Source organism: Hyperolius riggenbachi, chromosome 7 (assembly GCF_040937935.1).
Source record: "Hyperolius riggenbachi isolate aHypRig1 chromosome 7, aHypRig1.pri, whole genome shotgun sequence".
Classification (NCBI taxonomy): domain Eukaryota; kingdom Metazoa; phylum Chordata; class Amphibia; order Anura; family Hyperoliidae; genus Hyperolius; species Hyperolius riggenbachi.
This window is the reverse complement of record NC_090652.1, coordinates 57,123,461-57,145,086: the sequence shown is the minus strand read 5'-3', so window position 1 is coordinate 57,145,086 and position 21,626 is coordinate 57,123,461. Positions and strand designations below refer to the sequence as shown.

The following is a 21,626-nucleotide window of genomic DNA, read 5'->3' as shown; positions in this document are numbered from 1 at the left end:
CCCAACCTCACCAATAATGCCATGCACCACCACCTGGACAGGGAGGACTTTTTGAGGAATCGCAATTTGACACCGTGCATTCTATGAGCTTGATTCACCAAGCGGTGCTAACCCAGTTTTCGCGCGCCCTGGCGGTTGCGCGCGGACATGCGTGCGCCGGGTCCCGCGATGTGCGGACTCGCGCGAAAAAATGTGTGCTCGCGCGCTATACTGCACACGCGCGTAGAGCGTTGTGGTTCGCGTGAACTGGGCCTATTCACGTGAAGTACCGCTCTTCGCGCGATGTGTCTGCACATTTTAAACTGGCGCGTGCTCGCGTGCGCGCGATCGCCGGCTTCGCGCGAAAATGTGTGCAATTACATGTAATTAATTCTATTGGTGATTTCAATTGAGCTATTTAGTGTGTGTATTAAAGGATTATTTGGAGGCTGTTTTTTTGTGGGTTGACAATGGATCCTAGCAGGAGACATGAACCGAGGAGAAGCTTGCGCCTATCTTCCCAGGTGCAGTCACCCACCCCTGATCGACGTGGCCGATCAGATCGGCCAGGCAGCCATGGCTATGGGTATGAGCGCCATCGCAGCCGCAGTCCCCGTCGCCGCAGTCCCAGTCCCCGGCGCAGCAGTCTCAGTCCCCGTCGCAGCAGTCCCAGTCCCCGTCGCACCAGTCCCAGAGGTGGCAGTTACCGCCACCGCAGTCCCAGCCCCCGTCCTGGCACCTCAGGCACTCAGAGGACCTCGCAGCAGACCAGCAGCCAAGAGACCCGGAGAAGGGGGATCAGGTTCTCTGATGCCGAGAACTTGTCGCTCTGTGAGGAGGTGGTGCTGCGCTTTGATGACTTGTATGGGCGAAATTCCGGCAAGACCGATGTGGCCACCAAGACCAGCCTTTGGCGAAGTATTCGGTCGGAAGTGTGCGCTGTTGAGCATCGTCATCGTACTGAGCAGCAATGCCGCAAGCGGTTTGCTGATATAAAGTTGAGGCTGCGGAAGAAATTGTCGAAGCTGCGTCAATATGCGTAAGTTTTTAAAGCATGTATATTTTTACAAACAATGTTATTTAACTAACCATTTGCTAAACTACAATAATGGTCAATTGAATTGGTGGCATGTATATTATTTGTCTTCCACAACGGAAGCAACAAATATGTAGTAGTGTAATTGATGGTGGCCATACATGGTTAAAGTAAGTTGGTCCAATCTTAACCGTTTATATGTAGTATAATGGTCAATGAAATGCATAAACACATTTTTTTTTTTTTAGCGGCCTGCCACACAGCAAAACCAGCTATCAGATCCACTAAATGCTAGCATATGTTTCAAGGGAATCAGAGATGAGCAAAATTGTGTGAAGTCTAAGCTTTGATATATACCTGGGGTGTTCAAGCCCCATAAGCCTGGATTGCTATCACCAGTATTGCCAACTCATCCCTTTAATTAGTGACATATCTAAGTTATAACGGTTCAGGGGCTATTTGGACATAATCAGTGCCTTAACTGCATCCACCTAGCCCCAAAACAAGCATAATTCATGTGTAATTAATTAAAGGGATGAGTTGCCAACACTGGCTCCCACGCCGCCATCCTCCACTTCCTGGATGGTCAGTACCGGCTCCTGTCACTTCTGGTGGACGCGGACAATTGTCCGCATCACAGGGGCGCACTCCATCCCCGATCGCATGCGGCTGCGCAGTAAGCTGTGTCATGTGTATGGATATGGAGGGCGCCCCGTGTGATGTGGTCAATTGGGCGCATCTGGCCGCTGACTGGCGGACATGACGGACCCTTGTACCGGCGGATCCAAGCAACAAAGGACGGCGTTGTGGGAGTGATCCGTGTGTATGGGGCTGGAAGTTATGTATAGAATCTTTTTCTAGGGACTCTGGTTCCCTTTAATAGGTTTTTGTTATGTTTTCTGTAGCGCTTCACCTACCGTTTTGTGTTTTTGGGAAGAGTCTTAAGGCTCATACACACATCAGACTATAGTGTTTGGGAAAAGAAAGATCACAGACCAATCTTACCACCCTTCATGTAGTATGAGAGCCATACTCTACACAGTGTTTTCTATGGAGCAGAACTCCACATCAGATAAAAATCTTTGCAAGATGCTGCACACACAGATGCTGTACAGACCCAAAAGATCAGTATCTGCAAAAGAGCTGTTCTTGGAAAAATCCATTCCTGCAAATTGCAATGAGAGTCGGTGAGATCTGCAGAACAGCATACACACATGATTTAGCTGTCATTCATCTGCAGATCAAGCAATCTTCCGCAGATCTGTAAATCCATCCTGGTGGATCTGATCTGCAGATGAATGTCAGTTAAATCATGTGTGTATGGTGATCTGCATATCTCATAGACTATTATTGCAATTAGCAGGAATGGATTTTTTGCCGGAGCAGATCTTTGGCAGCTACTGATGTTTTGAGTGTGTGCAGCATCTAGCAAAGATTTCTGTCTGATGGGGAGTTCAGCTCCATAGAATAGACTGTGAAGTTATGGCTCTCATACTACATGAGGGGTGGTAAGATTGGTCTCTGATCTTTCATTTTGAAAATACTATAGTCTGATGTGTGTATGCACCTTTAGTTGTTGGAGATTGCAAACATTCTTAAAGGGCCAAATCTCAGCTCAGCATGAGTTGCACAATTTGCACTCACGGAAAAAAGCTAGTGGTTTGACACAATCCGCTACCCAATGTAGCGAGTGGCAGTGGTCACACTGATGCATTAGCATTTTTTGTGAAACGCTGCGGTTTGGTGGCGATGAGTGTTCCTCAAGTAGCGTTGGTGATTACTGTGGATAGAATGCTAATTGCGATTGGTCATAAACCGTGTTAAGTGATGTTTTTGTCTGAATGGCCGCCAAAGCACTCCCGCAAAAGGCTACCGATAATGTGCGGCATTTTGCCATTATAAGTGTGAATGAGCCCAGCTTCTCTATCCCTAAATTGTGTCAACCAGCTCCCAAGTGGTTATTTTTCTGAGTGTTCGATTTGCTGAACATACTTTTGGTGCGGATTTCCACGATGAAATGCCATTGCGATTCCAAATCACAATTGCTTTTGAATGTACAGTATGCTATTGTGTTTGACCTACTATACTCATTATAGTACATCTCAATTGCATACAGCTCTATTGCATACTAAACGCTGCAGGATGATGATTGCACGTTTACCAACATCGCATCGCTATTGGCTCACACAAAGGGCCTTTTGCCACTCGGTTGCGCTGTGCATTTTGTTTTGAAAAGGCAAGGTACATGCAGCTAATTGAAACTGCAGCAGCAATTTCCATTAGGGCCCTTTTCCACTAGCAATCGCTAGCGTTCACGCTGAACGCTAGCGATTGCTGTCTCTCAAATGTTATTGAAACTTCAGGCCATTGCGTTCCCGATGTTCTTATGCTGTAGTGCCTAGCCAAATGGAGTGAAATTTGCTTCCGTGGCGCTATTGCGTTTGCTGCAAAAGCAAAGCACGGTAGTGGAACTAACCTACCGCAATTCATATGTTATTTAGCAAACCCTAGTGATTGTACAATCAGGAGCGCTTTTCCATTTTGCACTTCAGCTAGCGCAAATGCGCTAGCGGAAAAGGGCCCCAAGTGCCATCCGCTTGACATGCAATGTTGGTAAAAGCACAATTGGTGGCCTGCCGCATTTGGTATGCCATTGAGCTGTACTCTAATGAGTAGAGTAGGTCACTTGCAATCGCATACTGTCAATTCCAAGCCAATCGCTATCGCATTTCATAGTGAAAAACAGCCCTTGGAAATTGCTGCTGCAGTTTCCATTTGTTTAATGTACCTTGCCATTTGCAATCACAAGCAAATTGCAGGGTAGTGGAAAAAGGACCTAAGTGTTGTGACCCACCACACTCAGATTCATTGACCAAGCATATCTGCATCCACAAGTGGCTGCAGAAGCGCTAACAAACCAGCTTGGTGTGCACCAGCCCTTTAGCAGTTCCCTTTTAGATGACATGCAACTGTAAGCCACACATGTCAAGATGGATAACGAAGTGAATGGTATTTAGCAGTGTGACATTTCCATTGTATTGTAGAAATGTTTGATGTTTGAGGGCCTGCACCAGCATGCATCAAGTTTTGATGATATGTCATATAGTTGGGTTTAGTGGCTGCATGGCTGTTGGTGGTGTGATTGTTAGATATGTACCTAAGGCCAGTCTGTAATGTATGAATTGTTACAAGGCCCAACTATCACCTCTTCCTGAATCCACACTTCCGTATGTTGCATGTGTAAAACCGCTAATTGATTTTTCAAGATGTGTAGGCGGACATATGTGTAAGTTTTCATGCAATCCCACTTGGCTGCTTGTGCTGGTAATCATTTTCCTATGGTACTTGGACACAGGCCCTGAGCAAGCATGTATGAGTGCATGGATTTGTGTGACTAATTTGGTGTACCTTTATGTGTTTGTGTGTTTGAACAGTATAACTAATTCATGCATATGCATCAGCAGGGCATGTTGGTTTTATTTTATTTTTTTTTTTTTTTACACATGGTCTTCCAAATGGCATTCAAAACATCACACTCAGTTGATTACTTCTCCTTTTTAAAGTGACCCTGTACACTGAGTGATTGTAATTGTTTTGGATTACCTCAAACCCAGTGAAGCTACAGGGATATTGAGGCTGCCACAAGTGTTGCGATTACAATAGCACAAAATGGCTGCATATCATGCTTTAGTCACTGTAATTATTAGAAACATAGGCCTAAACCACGGGGCCACATAACCCCTGGTATTGTGTTTGTTATTGTAATTGGATTACAGTTGTATTGTAGAAGTGGACAGACATCTCTGTTTGCTTATGGTATGTAGCAAACATGAATGTATCCCAAACGTTGCAACAACACTTTTCCCTTTCATAACATAACAAGCAATGCTATGCTCCATTTTGTTTTCAGGTAACAAGGAGTCCTTTGCGCAGCCATTTTATGATGACTCCTGCAGAACAGTAAAGGTGCCTACACATGTCAGATCAAAGTCTTTTGCAAATGAAAGTTCTCATAGCAATTTTAACACCTTCCATGTAGTATGAGGCCCATACTCAACACGGTCTCATCTATGTAGCTGAACTACCCATCAGGTAACAATCTTGCCAAGATGCTGCACACAAAGATGTTGTACACATTAAACAGATAATTTGCATCAAAATATCAATTCCTGCTATCCGTTGCTGCTAAATGCATTTCAAATTGATATCTGCACATCTCAGACACACCTTGTTGAACGGACAATTATCTGCAGTTCCGATCAACCAGGTTGTATATTCACATCTGCATACAATTGTGTGCTCTGCACATGATGGCCCATTAAACAACGTGTGTGTGAAATCTGCAGATATCATAGGCTTTGAATGGATTTTGCATAAACTGATTTTGGCAACATACTGATCTGTTGCATGTGTCCAGCATCTTTGTGTCCAGCATCTTGCAAAGGTTTGTATCTGAGGTGGAGTTCAGCTCCATAGTATAGACTCTGAAGGTATGTCTCTCATACTACATGGAAGGGGGTAAAATTGGTCTGTGAGCTTTCATGTGGCCCACACTTTGAACGGACGTGTGTACCCACATTAAAGGCTGCAGTAGTGTGTGAATTCGACATTACAAAGGTGCATGCAGTATGTGTCGGGTTTAAATACTAGCATGTGAAGTGCATGTTGAATGTTTGCCACTGGATCACAGTCACACAGACAGAATTATCAGGATAGTGCAGACAGTTTAGTAGTAGTGGTATAATTTTTATTTTTTTATTTTTTTCAACATAGCATTGGTACCGGTGGTGGTCCCCCCGCATCACTAAATTTGACCGATTATGAGCAGGTGGTCCAGCCATATTTGATGACCGAGGCCCTGTATGGCATCCGGGGTGGCTACGATGCCGACTTGCCGAGCTCTGCAGCTTCGGATGAGGGTAATTCATGATGCTGTTTTCCTGGAAAGTGAACACGTGTTTGAGTATGCTTATCACATTTATTATGTTTTTTTTTTCTATGTCAAAATTGTAGGTGAAGGTGTGTCTGGGCTTCGGGCTCATGCAGGAGTGTCACCTAACATCCCCCAATCATTAGAGGGCCCATCACGTTCTGGCCAAAATCCTGGTGAGTTTCCTGTGTATGTAGAAACAGCTGTTGAACAAGGCAGCGGAGGAGCTGGCTGTGTTGGGTAGTGTCCTAACCTTTGTATGTCTGCTCCTTTTGTGTAGCTGATGTTCGCTCTGCCTCTGGGACTGATGCTGGAGTGGTGTTGCTGCGACGCCAATCTGGGGACTTAGCTCCGCCAGGCCCAAGTGCTGGTGAGTTTCTTGTGTATGTAGAAACAGCTGTTGAACAAGGCAGCGGAGGAGCTGGCTGTGTTGGGTAGTGTCCTAACCTTTGTGTTCCTCCTCCTTTTGTGTAGCTGATGTTCGCTCTGCCTCTGGGACTGATGCTGGAGTGGTGTTGCTGCGACGCCAATCTGGGGACTTAGCTCCGCCAGGCCCAAGTGCTGGTGAGTTTCTTGTGTATTTAGAAACAGCTGTTGAACAAGGCAGCGGAGGAGCTGGCTGTGTTGGGTAGTGTCCTAACCTTTGTGTTCCTCCTCCTTTTGTGTAGCTGATGTTCGTTCTGCCTCTGGGACTGATGCTGGAGTGGTGTTGCTGCGACGCCAATCTGGGGACTTAGCTCCGCCAGGCCCAAGTGCTGGTGAGTTTCTTGTGTATGTAGAAACAGCTGTTGAACAAGGCAGCGGAGGAGCTGGCTGTGTTGGGTAGTGTCCTAACCTTTGTATGTCTGCTCCTTTTGTGTAGCTGATGTTCGCTCTGCCTCTGGGACTGATGCTGGAGTGGTGTTGCTGCGACGCCAATCTGGGGACTTTCCTCCGCAAGGCCCAAGTGCTGGTGAGTTTCTTGTGTATGTAGAAACAGCTGTTGAACAAGGCAGCGGAGGAGCTGGCTGTGTTGGGTAGTGTCCTAACCTTTGTATGTCTGCTCCTTTGGTGTAGCTGATGTTCGCTCTGCCTCTGGGACTGATGCTGGAGTGGTGTTGCTGCGACGCCAATCTGGGGACTTAGCTCTGCCAGGCACAAGTGCTGGTGAGTTTTTTGTGTATGTAGAAACAGCTGTTGAACAAGGCAGCGGAGGAGCTGGCTGTGTTGGGTAGTGTCCTAACCTTTGTGTTCCTCCTCCTTTTGTGTAGCTGATGTTCGCTCTGCCTCTGGGACTGATGATGCAGTGGGTTTGCTGCCAGTCCAATCTGGGGACTTACCTCCGCCAGGCCCAAGTGCTGGTGAGTTTCCTGTGTATGTAGAAACTGCTGTTGAACAAGGCAGCGGAGGAGCTGGCTGTGTTGGGTAGTGTCCTAACCTTTCTATGTCTGCTCCTTTTGTGTAGCTGATGTGATTTCTGGGTCCAGTGTGGATGAGGGCCTGCAGTATGACCCATGGCAACATGAGGACTCTTCACATGGAGCAGCAAGTGGTGGTGAGTTTTATGTGTTAGCATATGTCCTTGAGGCAAAGGGATATGAAAAGAGGGATTTGCTGGATAACATATCTTCCTTGTTAAAACACTGTCACAGTGTAGCATGTGGCCGGTGGAGAGGTGTGTGGGTAATGTTCAGAGTCAATACATATGAAAGCATGCAGCTAATCTGCAACAAAGGACCTTTCAATGGCTCATGAATGGCAAGTGACACATGGTTGGTGAGGGTGTGAGTTCACATGACCATATACGCCTTTGTTAAGGATTTGCTATTGCCTGAGTCCATTCTTTTTGTTGTATGATCTACAATGCTCCATGTCCAACCACACCTACATGGCATGGCATTTTGCAGGGACTATCAATGTTGCCCAATAGGAATGGTGCAATTGGAGGTTAGATGTTGTAATAATTAACATTGAAAGAATGAATCTCAGAATCCCAACATTCATCCTCTACATGGTGTTTGATGTTGTGTAAGATATGTTGTTGGTATGGTGAAATAAACAGACACCATTCACTAATAAGTTTCAACAATGCATTGGTACTGACCTTGGGTGTGTGAAGCCTCAATAGCCTTCAGAGGCTTTCCACCTTTTCCTCTGTCGTTGGTGGTGCAGGGCAGGGAACCCAGAGCTGACCATTTGTTTATTTGGCCAATGTGACCCTTTTGCCCCTCCAGTGGGGTCACTTTAGTGACGATTATAATTGTGATTGTTGTGCATAGGCATTTTCGGTGCTTCACACTGTAGTATGCTGGCCACTTGTGTCTGAGCATTACAGTTGCTGCATGGCTAATGCCTATTGTAGTCAATTTCTGTAAAGAGGACCCGTACTGTGCATGTGGTTGCGTGTGCTAGGTTCCGAGGTCAATTGCCGTTGGTTGAGGAGGATAGTGTCCACCACCATGGGACGGAGGAGGGGGGAAACGGTCAATAGGATCCAAAGCCTTGATACACCACAGGTGGTTCCCCCCCCCATGGTAATGTTTGGCCAAGACTGGTTCACTGTAACCACCATGGAGGTTGTGCATGTACTTTACAGTGCAAAGCACATACAAATTCGATATCTATTTTGTCTGTATGTGCTTCTCACTGTAAAGTCCATGGCCAGCCTCCATGGTGGTTACATTGAAGCAGTATATATGTATGTCGATGTCTCCAATCAAGGCAATTGGTAAGATAATTGGACCATGTACCTGAGTCTGCAATGCTTACATTAAAGGGTGGCAAAAGGAACAGCTGGCATATCCTGGTATATTTGATATCACATCCAACCAACAGATCACTCAGGGAACAAATTTGATGAGACAGGGATTGTATGGCTGCCTTCACTGCCAACAGAATGTGATTCTATTTCAGTATGAAAATCCTCAATATCTGTGGAGATGCTGCCAATGCCTTGTGCTTTCCACAGACACCACTCATACATTACCTGCTCTGGTGAGCGGTAGTCCCCCTCTGTCCCTGTTGCTTCTTCTCTGCGCTGGCCTCCAGCTGCACTTATTTCTGCTTGACTTTTAAACAGAGGGTGGTGTAGTGTGTCAAGTTTGTGCGGGGCCAGGAAGTTATATGAAGCTGCAGTCAAGTGCAGCACAAAAAGCTGGGGGGGGATACAGGGTGACTTGTGCTGGCAGGAGCCGGGAATGTATTGCTGCTACCGTCAGCCATTTGAGTGCCACTATAGAGCCACTCCCAAAGGCCCCGTCAATCTTGACAATTTTATGCATGGATTGATTGAAACTAAAGATTTGACTCCAACAATGGTGTAGGCAGTGTTTGGGCACTGATTTTAGTGTTGGGCGAACAGTGTTCGCCACTGTTCGGGTTCTGCAGAACATCACCCTGTTCGGGTGATGTTCGAGTTCGGCCGAACACCTGACGGTGCTCGGCCAAACCGTTCGGCCACATGGCCGAACTAAGAGCGCATGGCCGAACGTTCCCCGAACGTTCGGCTAGCGCTGTGATTGGCCGAACGGGTCACGTGGTTCGGGCCCGAACGCGCTCTGATTGGCCGAACGGTCACGTGGTTCGGGTAAATAAATACCCGAACCACGTCATATCTCCGCCATTTCTCTGTGGGTTTAGCTTTGGGTAGGCAGGCAAGGTAGTCTCTCTCTCCAGCCACGCTAGCCAGGGTCCCCCCCAGTCATTGTGTGTCGCTGCTGGGAACAGTAGTACACCGCTCGCTCAGCCACACTATATATATAGCATTGTTTACTGCCACTGTGTACCTCGCTCAGCCACGCTATATATAGCATTGTGTTTTCTGACACTCTGTGTACACGGCTTAGCCTGGCTATATAGCATTGTGTGTACTGCCACTGTGCACCTCGCTCAGCCACGCTATATATAGCATTGTGTTTTCTGACACTCTGTGTACACGGCTTAGCCTGACTATATAGCATTGTGTGTACTGCCACTGTGCACCTCGCTCAGCCACGCTATATATAGCATTGTGTTTACTGCCACTCTGTGTACACTGCTCAGCCAGACTATATACCATTGTTTACTGACACTCTGTGTACACGGCTCAGCCTGACTATATAGCATTGTGTGTACTGCCACTGTGCACCTCGCTCAGCCACGCTATATATAGCATTGTGTTTACTGCCACTCTGTGTACACCGCTCAGCCAGACTATATACCATTGTTTACTGACACTCTGTGTACACCGCTCAGCCAGACTATATACCATTGTTTACTGACACTCTGTGTACACGGCTCAGCCTGACTATATAGCATTGTGTGTACTGCCACTGTGCACCTCGCTCAGCCACGCTATATATAGCATTGTGTTTTCTGACACTCTGTGTACACGGCTTAGCCTGACTATATAGCATTGTGTGTACTGCCACTGTGCACCTCGCTCAGCCACGCTATATATAGCATTGTGTTTACTGCCACTCTGTGTACACCGCTCAGCCAGACTATATACCATTGTTTACTGACACTCTGTGTACACCGCTCAGCCAGACTATATAGCATTGTTTACTGCCACTCTGTGTACATGGCTCAGCCAGACTATATAGCATTGTGTGTACTGCCACTCTGTGTACACCGCTCAGCCAGACTATATAGCATTGTTCACTGCCACTCTGTGTACACGGCTCAGCCAGACTATATAGCATTGCGTACTCTGCCAGTCAGTGTGTATATTGCTGGGATCAGTAATACTCCACTCACCGTCAACCACTATATGAGCTCACCATGAGTTCCTCAGAGACCTCCGCTGTGAGCAGCACTCCCAACAACAGCAACAGCCAACGCCCCACGCAAGCTATAACATCCACCCCAGCAGCCAGTGGTCAGCAGCAGCCCTCCCCGGAGGAGAACGTTGTGTCCATCGGTCCGGCGCCAGAGCGATTAATGAGGGCTGCCATTGAGGAGATGATGGGGCCTGATGTGGAGGAGGAGGTCAGGCTCAGGCCAGCATCCCAAGTTAATGTTGAGGACGATGAGGGGTCTGTGACTGTGTCTGGGGATGTTGGGGTGGCAGAGGTGGTGGGTGGGTCAGACTCAGGAGAAGAGTTGTATGATGAGGATGATGATCGGGACCATCTGTATGTGCCTCAGAGTCCGACCCCGGAAAACATGTTGTATCGTGTGTTTAGGTACTAAAATCTGCGTTCCCAGTAGTGTTGGGCGAACAGTGTTCGCCACTGTTCGGGTGCTGCAGAACATCACCCCGTTCGGGGTGACTATATAGCAGACTATATAGCATTGTGTTTACTGCCACTCTGTGTACACGGCTCAGCCACACTATATAGCATTGTGTTTACTGCCACTCTTTGTCTGCTGGGAACAGTAGTACACCGCTCACCCGCCACTGTATAGCATTGTGCTCTGTGTCGCTGCTGGCAATAGTGGTACACCGCTCACCCACCACTGTATAGCATTTCTGTACTGCCACTGTACTGCTGCCAGTCAGCGTGTACTGTAAGGATAAGTGAAATGAGGAAGAAATCCGGTGAAAGAGGGAGGGGCAAGGGAAGAGGTGTTTCCCCTGACTGTTGTGCTGGGGAGCTGTACTCCACGGCGGCGGCCCCCCACAATGACATATGACGAGTTTGAGGAGATGGAAGAGGAGGGAGCGCAATTTCAGGCACCACAAGCGTGGAAGTTCAAGTGAGAGGCAAAAGAAGCGCAAACAGAAATCGCCAGCAAGGCAGGTGCTCCAAAGTCTGGGCTTTCTTTGAAGACTGCACTGAGGATGTTACCATGGCGATTTGCAAGGTGTGCAAGACCCGCCTGAGCAGGGGGAAAAGTATTAACAACCTCTCCACCACCAGCATGAGCCGCCACATGCTATCCAAACATCCCACTCTGTGGGCAAACGCGGCAGGACAGGGTACCACCAGCAACACTGCCTCCCTTGGGTTCACCAGACTCACCACCAGACCCGCCTCAGCAGCAGCAGTAGCCCAGCCATTGCGTGGTTCAAAACATTCAAAAAAATCAGATGACGCTGACACTGTCACTTTCCGGAGTAGTGCTCTTGAGGTCTCCCAGTGTTCATCAAACACAACAACCAACAGCCCTTCGTTGTGCAGCCCTACGGTTCAGTTGTCTGTCTCGGAGATGTTTGAGCGCAAGAGGAAATTGCCAGCAAATGACCCCCGGGCCGTGGCAGTAAGAGCCAGCATAGCCAAGCTTCTGGCCTGCGAAATGCTGCCATATCGAGTGGTGGAGACAAACAGCTTCAAGGGCATGATGTCAGTGGCCATCCCACGTTACGTGGTTCCCAGCCGCTACCACTTTGCACGCTCTGCAGTGCCTGAGTTGCATGAGCACGTGGTCAGCAAAATAACCCGAAGCTTGAAGAATGCCGTTGCCTGCAAGGTTCACCTCACCACTGACACCTGGACGAGTGCGTTCGGCCAGGGTCGATACATCTCCCTTACCGCGCACTGGGTGAACCTTGTGGAGCTTGGCAGCGAATCCTCACCTGCTACGGCGCGGGTGTTGCCCAGTGCCCACGCCGCAAACACCTGCACCGCCGTCCCTCCCACTGGATAACAGCAGCACCTACCTCTCTGACTCCTTCTCCTCCAACGCATCTCAAAGCTGTACCTCATCCGGAAACGCTAACCCAGCACCAGCAGCAGTAGGATCGTGGAAGCAGTGCAGCACAGCTGTTGGCATGCGTCAGCAAGCGTTGCTGAAGCTGATCTGCCTTGGGGATAAGCAGCACACAGGGGAGGAAATTTGGAGGGGAATAAAGGAACAGATGGATTTGTGGCTGGCACCGCTGGACCTGAAACCGGCCATGGTTGTATGTGATAATGGGAGTAATCTCATTCGCGCTTTAAGGTTGGCTAAGCTGACACATGATGAAGAAGAGGAGGAGGAACAGCTGGAGTTGGAGCAGGAATTTCCTGCCACCACTGACGAGGGCCAGAGCGGTGCACGTTGGACTTCCACAATTCAGCGCGAATGGTCAGCAGAAGCAGACCAGGAAGAAGGTGACGACTATGATGCATCACAACAACTATCACAACGCTCACAAGAGGATGATGAGGATTCTGGTAGGACTCTGGCACACATGGCTCAATTCATGCTAAACTGCATTGAACACGACCCACGCATTGTGCGCATTCGGGACAACACCAATTACTGGGTTTATATACCCTTCTGGATCCACGGTACAAACACAATGTTCCAAAACTGCTTGAAGAGTCAGACAGGTCAAAATGGAAGAATACCAGCAGGCCCTTGTGGAGACTTTAGAGAGGAGATTGACATCCTCCCCCTCCTCTAGCCAGTTGTACGCCGACAGACTGACTTCCGCAAACCCAGGACGACCAGGAGGGCAGCAAACAACACAAGCCGCAGCTAGTGCCCAAAAGGGAATGGTATCGGCAGTGTCCTTGGAGTGGGAACATTTTCTGACACCCATGCAGCAGCAGCCCACAGAACAGCAAGCGTGCAGATCCACCTCCAACACCGATCGCCTGGAGAAGATGGTCAAGGACTACATGTCAGATAGCGTAGCTGTGTCTAACAATCCATCTGCACCCTTCAACTATTGGGTATCGAAGCTAGACACCTGGCACGAACTGGCAATGTACGCAATAGAGGTGCTGGCTTGCCCGGCAGCCAGCGTTATGTCGGAACGCTGTTTCAGTGCTGCCGGAGGCATCGTCACAGATCGGCGTATCCGCCTCTCCACAGAAAATGCAGACCGTCTGACTCAAATTAAAATGAATCAATCCTGGATTGGAAACGACTACGCAACACTCCAGGACCCCAACCAAGTAACATGACCAATGAACATCTGGGATGGTTTAGCGTTTCCGGTCCCTGTTTATTGAACCTCTCATCTGTATTACATTTATGACTGCATGGCGGCAAAAAGCATTGCTGCTATATCCGCACGCTTTTTGTCCTCATGCAAGGCCTGGGTTGTTGTGTCTCAAAAAGCATGGCCTTCTCCTCCTGCGCCTGCTCCTGTTCCATCACGTGTGCTGCTGCTGCTGGGTTAGCGTTTCCGGTCCCTGTTTATGGAACCTCTCATCTGTATTACATTTAGTAGCAGTAGGGTATTGTACCGTGTTAGCCATCAGTAAAAGCAAGAAGTTTTAAATCAGGATGATACCATTTATTGGCTAACTACAAATGAATAAGAATAAACAAGCTTTCGGCCTTGCAGCCTTCGTCAGGTTTATATCCTGTTAGTTTGCAAGCTGGTGGTACAGACAGCTTATATACATGCAACATCAAAAGGAAAAACAGATATTTTTTTCAAGCATAAATACATCATTAAGATGCCTTAATACAAACAGACCATCTAAATGGGGTAAGATAAGGATCCTTGTTTACTTTATTGCTCCCAGACCTGGTATTAGGATTGACCCAGAGGTATCGTAAATTCTTAGTTCACAAGTTCAGCTAGGGTGGCTGAGACAGTTCATATATCATCCATCTCATACCAATATAGAAAGTTGTTGTCCTTATTCAGACCCTTCTGCACAGCTTTGAAACAATTTATAAATTTTGTTTCTGCTATTAATCGGTCATTTGACGTTTTGAAGCCGCCCTTCAGGGCAGTGACACGAAGATCATCCATGCTGTGTCCGTTGGACCGAAAGTGTGTAGCAACTGGGAGTCCAGATTTGGTATCATTAATAGTGTGCCTGTGTCCATTCATACGTTTGCGCAGAGTTTGTCCAGTTTCTCCCACGTACATAACATTGGGGCATTTAGCACACATGATCAGATATACCAGATTGGTGGACCCACAAGAAAATTTACCTTGTATTCTGTACTCCTGTTGTGAACCTGGTATCGTTACCCTGTCAGTGGAGTAAATGTGTCTGCAGGTCCCACATATTTTTTGTCGGCAGGGTGATGTTCCGTTTTGTTGAGGTCCACATATTTTTTGTCGGCAGGGTGATGTTTTGGACAGGACCTCTATTTACAGCAGATGGGCGTGGCAATGGGTTCGCGATTCGCTCCACAGTATGCAAATCTATTCATGGCCAAAATCGAAGAGGAATACCTCAATGCATGTGGCATAAAACCCTTGGCCTACTTCCGCTTCATTGATGATATTTTAATCATCTGGTCCGCAAGTGAGGATGATCTTCTCCAGTTCCACAGGAACTTCAATGCCTTCCATCCTACAATCAAATTGAAACTTACCTACTCTCACACAGAGATTAACTTTCTGGACACCACCATATACATCAGGGGTAACAACATACAAACCTCTGTGTATCGCAAACCTACAGACCGTCCCACATACCTAAGATATGACAGTTTTCATCCCAAGCACATTAAGAACTCTATAATTTACAGCCAAGCTATAAGGTACAACCGGATTTGTTCTGACAGGATGGACAGAGACAAGCACCTGGATCACCTTAAGAGCACTTTCATTAAACAAGGTTACAGTCCTCCCATGGCTGAGGCCCAAATCAGGAAAGCCAGCAACATCCCCAGGACTGAACTCCTGAAATATAAGCAAAACCAGAAAGAGGAACGTGTCCCTTTGGTTGTCACCTACAACCCACACCTGGAAATCTTAAGGAGGATTGCTAAGGAACTTCATCCCATTTTACACAAGGATCACAGACTGAGAACGATATTCCCTAAACCTCCACTCTTGTCATATCGGCAACCACACAATCTAAAACAGATGATTGTCAGGAGCTCTTTGAATAGGCCTCAACAAAACGGAACATCACCCTGCCGACAAAAAATATGTGGGACCTGCAGACACATTTACTCCACTGACAGGGTAACGATACCAGGTTCACAACAGGAGTACAGAATACAAGGTAAATTTTCTTGTGGGTCCACCAATCTGGTATATCTGATCATGTGTGCTAAATGCCCCAATGTTATGTACGTGGGAGAAACTGGACAAACTCTGCGCAAACGTATGAATGGACACAGGCACACTATTAATGATACCAAATCTGGACTCCCAGTTGCTACACACTTTCGGTCCAACGGACACAGCATGGATGATCTTCGTGTCACTGCCCTGAAGGGCGGCTTCAAAACGTCAAATGACCGATTAATAGCAGAAACAAAATTTATAAATTGTTTCAAAGCTGTGCAGAAGGGTCTGAATAAGGACAACAACTTTCTATATTGGTATGAGATGGATGATATATGAACTGTCTCAGCCACCCTAGCTGAACTTGTGAACTAAGAATTTACGATACCTCTGGGTCAATCCTAATACCAGGTCTGGGAGCAATAAAGTAAACAAGGATCCTTATCTTACCCCATTTAGATGGTCTGTTTGTATTAAGGCATCTTAATGATGTATTTATGCTTGAAAAAAATATCTGTTTTTCCTTTTGATGTTGCATGTATATAAGCTGTCTGTACCACCAGCTTGCAAACTAACAGGATATAAACCTGACGAAGGCTGCAAGGCCGAAAGCTTGTTTATTCTTATTCATTTGTAGTTAGCCAATAAATGGTATCATCCTGATTTAAAACTTCTTGCTGTATTACATTTATGACTGCATGGCGGCAAAAAGCATTGCTATATCCGCACGCTTTTTGTCCTCATGCAAGGCCTGGGTTGCGTCTCAAAAAGCGTGGCCTTCTCCTCCTGCGCCTCCTCCTGTTCCATCACGTGTGCTCTGTGCTGCTGCTGCTGCTGGGTTAGCGTTACCGGTCCCTGTTTATTGAACCTCTCATCTGTATTACATTTATGACTGCATGGCGGCAAAAAGCATTGCTATATCCGCACGCTTCTTGTCCTCATGCAAGGCCTGGGTTGTTGTGTCTCAAAGCGTAGCCTTCTCCTCCTGCGCCTCCTCCTGTTCCATCACATGTGCTCTGTGCTGCTGCTGCTGCTGGGTTAGCGTTACCGGTCCCTGTTTATTGAACCTCTCATCTGTATTACATTTATGACTGCATGGCGGTAAAAAGCATGCTATCCGCACGCTTCTTGTCCTCATGCAAGGCCTGGGTTGTTGTGTCTCAAAGCGTGGCCTTCTCCTCCTGCGCCTCCTCCTGTTCCGTCACGTGTGCTCTGTGCTGCTGCTGCTGCTGGGTTAGCGTTACCGGTCCCTGTTTATGGAACCTCTTCTCTTTATTACATTTATGACTGCATGGCGGCAAAAAGCATTGCTGCTATATCCGCACGCTTCTTGTCCTCATGCAAGGCCTGGGTTGTTGTGTCTCAAAAAGCGTGGCCTTCTCCTCCTGCGCCTCCTCCTGTTCCATCACGTGTGCTGCTGCTGCTGCTGGGTTAGCGTTACCGGTCCCTGTTTATTGAACCTCTTATCTTTATTACATTTATGACTGCATGGCGGTAAAAAGCATGCTATCCACACGCTTCTTGTCCTCATGCAAGGCCTGGGTTGTTGTGTCTCAAAAAGCGTGGCCTTCTCCTCCTGCGCCTCCTCCTGTTCCATCACGTGTGCTGCTGCTGCTGCTGCTGGGTTAGCGTTACCGGTCCCTGTTTATGGAACCTCTTCTCTTTATTACATTTATGACTGCCTGGCGGTAAAAACCATGTTACCTGTGCAAAGAAACATGACATTTTCAGCATTTAAAAGACAATTTTTCCTTTGAAACTTTACAATCAATTTTCTCAAAAACTATAAGCTCTTTTTGCTAAATTTTTTTTTCCTCTTGTACCCACTCCCAAGGTGCACATACCCTGTAAATTTGGGGTATGTAGCATGTAAGGAGGCTTTACAAAGCACAAAAGTTCGGGTCCCCATTGACTTCCATTATGTTCGGAGTTCGGGTCGAACACCCGAACATCGCGGCCATGTTCGGCCTGTTCGGCCCGAACCCGAACATCTAGATGTTCGCCCAACACTAACTGATTTCACAGCATATTGCATCACACTGAGGGATTCAGCTGTATATAACCGGCACTATAGTTTTGTGTTTTGGGCCCTTCAAAAGTGAATAGCATTTCCTTTGGAACTAAATAACAGTTGCATGACTTAGCTGTTTGTGTGTCCCTAATATTTAGTGCCACTGCCCCTGAAGAAGCATGTAGATCATGTGCTGTGCGGAAAGTTAGAAAGGATTTGAGACATGTCATTTGACCATGAAGACAGGCAAATACATCATCAGCACTGTCAAGCAACTGTTATTGTTTACAAGGAAACATCCATATTAGTCCATATCCCTCTCAATGTGGTTTTCCTTTAAAGCCACATCCCACGTTTAGCAATTTAATGCAGTCCATGAACTTTAGGTTCAGTAAACGTGTTTCTTTGTATTAAACATTGTGTGCCATTGTGACAGTATGTTAATGCAAAATTGATGGTTTGGATTTGTTTTCCGTTCGTTTGCAACTATAGCTCACACAGACTCGAATCATGATGTTGTCATTGTGTTGGAGCCTGTGCATGATGACCCTATTTTTTATTTCTTGTATTTGTAATGTATTTTGTTTTTGGATAGTTTGTTTGGGTTGTTGCAAAATTCTACTTAGAAACCATTTACTCTTACCTTCCTAGGTGATGAAACATCACTGCCTAGTGGTCCGGATGTGATGGGTGAATGTCCAGGGCCAAACCTAGACCTACATGTATCTGCCGAATCCCACAGCACTCTACCAATTAGGTCGCCACCTTCAGAGCAGGCAAGCTCAGGAACATCGTCCCATTCACCAACGTACTCACGTGCAGACTACAATCAGGACCGGTGGCATTCCCGCCAGTTTCTACAGGCACAACAGGAGTATCGGGGACTCATGGAGGACCATATGACCCGGTTCCACCAGGACTTGTCCTATTTAAATCGGAGTGCTACGGACATCGGGGGAAGTCTGCAGAAAGTGGCCAATGCAGGAGTGGGCCAAGAGGCTATCCAGATGCGTTTGGCCGAGGGTCTGGATAGGCAAAACTTAATTCAGAGCCGAATTAGGTCGCTTGGCTGATGGTCTGGAGCGCCAAAACTTGACTCAAGCCAGAATGGCTGAAGCCAGTGAAAGGCAGAATCAAATATTGGAAAGGCAGAATGATTTGCGAACCCAACTGTTGAATAAATAATTTTTTTTGGCACACATTGCAGTTCCATTTAATATTTGTTGGGGGTATACCTTATTAAGAGTGTTAATCTTTCAAAAACATGCATCTTATTAGGTTCATACATTAGTGTCCTTTGAAGAGTACTTTATTGTTGAAACCAAACAATTCATACTGAGGTATGCCCACCAATAGATTAGTTGACATTGTGTACGGCGACTTGTTTATCCTAATTATTTCTACAAGCTTGACTATGTCCTTAGTTACACATTGACTATTGGAATATTATAATGATGTCTGAGTGTGAAGTTCTCAGCCATCATTGTAGTTGGGCGCTTGCTACTGTGACCATGCCAATAGGTTATGTATAACAAGTTGACCACACACTGCAGAAAGCATTGGCCTGAAGGGCCACAAACAGTGAAATGGATGTAAATCAAAATCAGTCACACTTTAATGCATATTGCCTATGTATGTCGACTGAGAATACATGCACTGTTGGTGGCCCGTGTGTCGAGGGAGGTAGAACTGTGCATTAGGTGTTTGGAGAAAGATAATGAGGCCAGTAATGTAACCAGAATCTCCTAATCATGTGTAGTGAATGAAGCCTAAGTTGTAGCAACTATAGAACAACAACACAATGCTGACCACAAGTGTACAATTTGAACCATATATTTTAACATTAGAGAGCAAGATCAAACTATATACAGAAGAGCAAACAATATACAACTATATACACACACACACACAATATCAAACTATATACACAATATATACACACTATATATACACACAATATACAAATATATACACACAATATAAAACTATATACACACAATATCAAACTATATACACAACATCACACTATATATACACACTATATACAAATATATACACACAATACAAAACTATATACACACAATATCAAACTATATACAGCACCTCAACATAACAAAATAAATAAACAACACAACTATTTACATTAGTCAGAGTCTGACAGGGCCCCCTGCATGGCAGCAGCCAGTTGGGCTAATTGCCTTGCTATGGCTGCCAATTCCAAACGTCCTTAAAAAAAACACAACAAAACAAAAGTTAGTTTCAAAACAATATGCATGAAAACTTTCAGGAAGTAATAATAATGTTTAAACTTACTGCGGCGTCTTCGCCCATATTGTGGGGCTGCAGCTGGTGCTGGGGGTCCTTCCGGGGCCACAACCACATCCTGTGGGCCTCCCAGGGCTTCTGCCTCCAGACCTTGTGGCCCAACATCAGGTGGGTCTTGGGCTGGCCCACCTTCTTCACCCACATCCAACGGAGGTGGCTGGTCATGAGCCTCGTCCGAGTCGTCATTGGCGGGATCCCCGCGGTGTCGGCGGGGTGGCATTTGTGCATCTATACAGACCAAAAGAAAAACATACCTATTTAAGGGCCATGCAACATGAAAGGTGCTGACTTATTTTTTGCTTGGCTAATGGTTACCAGCCATTATATAGTAAAGAGTCAGCAATACAGTCATACAGAACATTCCCCCCCCCTAATAGTGGCTCTCAAAGCAGACATGTGGCAGATATGTACAGCTATTAGTAAGGATTCCATCATCCTGTAGGTACCTTCTTGGATCATTAAGGGGGCTGTGATGGATGGTACTTAAGTGGTTCAGCCACTTAAGGGTGATCAGCACTGTTTAACACAACACAATTCGTATACCTCTTTATTGTGTAAAGAAGTATATTGCTAACTAGATGTAACATTACACAATGCTTACCAAATGTACTATGACATTGTGCACAATCTATGTCGTATAAGGCAACTTGATTCAATGAATTACGTAGGCATTTCCCTTATATTAGTTTGAAATGGTTTGAGTGACAGAAAAAGATTTAATCATCAGTGGGGCCCATTACAATAATTATAAGCCATCAATCAAACCTCGCCTAGAACGTTTCTCCCTGTTACTTTGCTTTATAAATGCACATGGATGTGTGTGAAATAATTTGTATGTGCAGACAAAGCAAGTTATGGTTTGAGAATGATGCTGCAGAGAACACACCTGTAGTACTGGTGTATGGCCAATCACACAAACACTCGCTGCTATATCTGTAGTGCTATTTAATGGTTAAATGCAATGGTGTGTCCAAGCCATGAAGGGATCTGCTTGGCCTATAACGAATATTCACCATGTCTTACACAACAGTGTACCAAACATAGGTTTCAAGATCACTTTAATGCTAATCGAGATGCATGCTCGTTCCTGTGCTGTAGGTAATGATCCCACATAAAACCTACTTAAGCTACCCCTGCAATATGCATTGCGGCTCCTTAGGGCCACAATTTGGGGCACATAAACACACAAAGCATGGCACACACAATAATTACATACAGACCTGTCAATTAGATATTTATATTGCCAGCGGCCATCCATCATAATGCAGATCGTTCATATACCTTACTTACCAGGAACATGCTCCCGGCGGACTTCTCGGACGAAGCTCCGCTCCCTCCTCTTCATGTCGGACCACCTCCGTTGGATCTGGGCAATGGTGTGGTGGCCCCGGAAGTGCTGCCGGAGCTCACTCTGCAGCTCCTCCATGACACGCCTTTTTGCGTACATGTCAGTCAGCCCGTCATAGTTTGTACGGAGGAGTGTCTGTAAGAGAAACCAGATTGGGAATAAATTCTCATTTCAAATGAA

General features: G+C 46.4%; 1 protein-coding gene across 1 annotated transcript; it reads left to right on the top strand.

Annotated features, from left to right (window-relative positions):
* The first annotated feature begins 449 nt into the window (after positions 1 to 449).
* Positions 450 to 7,353, top strand: LOC137526019 (myb-related transcription factor, partner of profilin-like). The gene is made up of 8 exons (XM_068247229.1): positions 450 to 1,018; positions 5,789 to 5,934; positions 6,226 to 6,315; positions 6,420 to 6,509; positions 6,614 to 6,703; positions 6,808 to 6,897; positions 7,002 to 7,091; positions 7,196 to 7,353. Exons 1-8 carry the CDS (start codon positions 450 to 452, stop codon positions 7,351 to 7,353), a joined length of 1,323 nt encoding a protein of 440 aa, XP_068103330.1.
* The last annotated feature ends 14,273 nt before the right edge of the window (positions 7,354 to 21,626 follow it).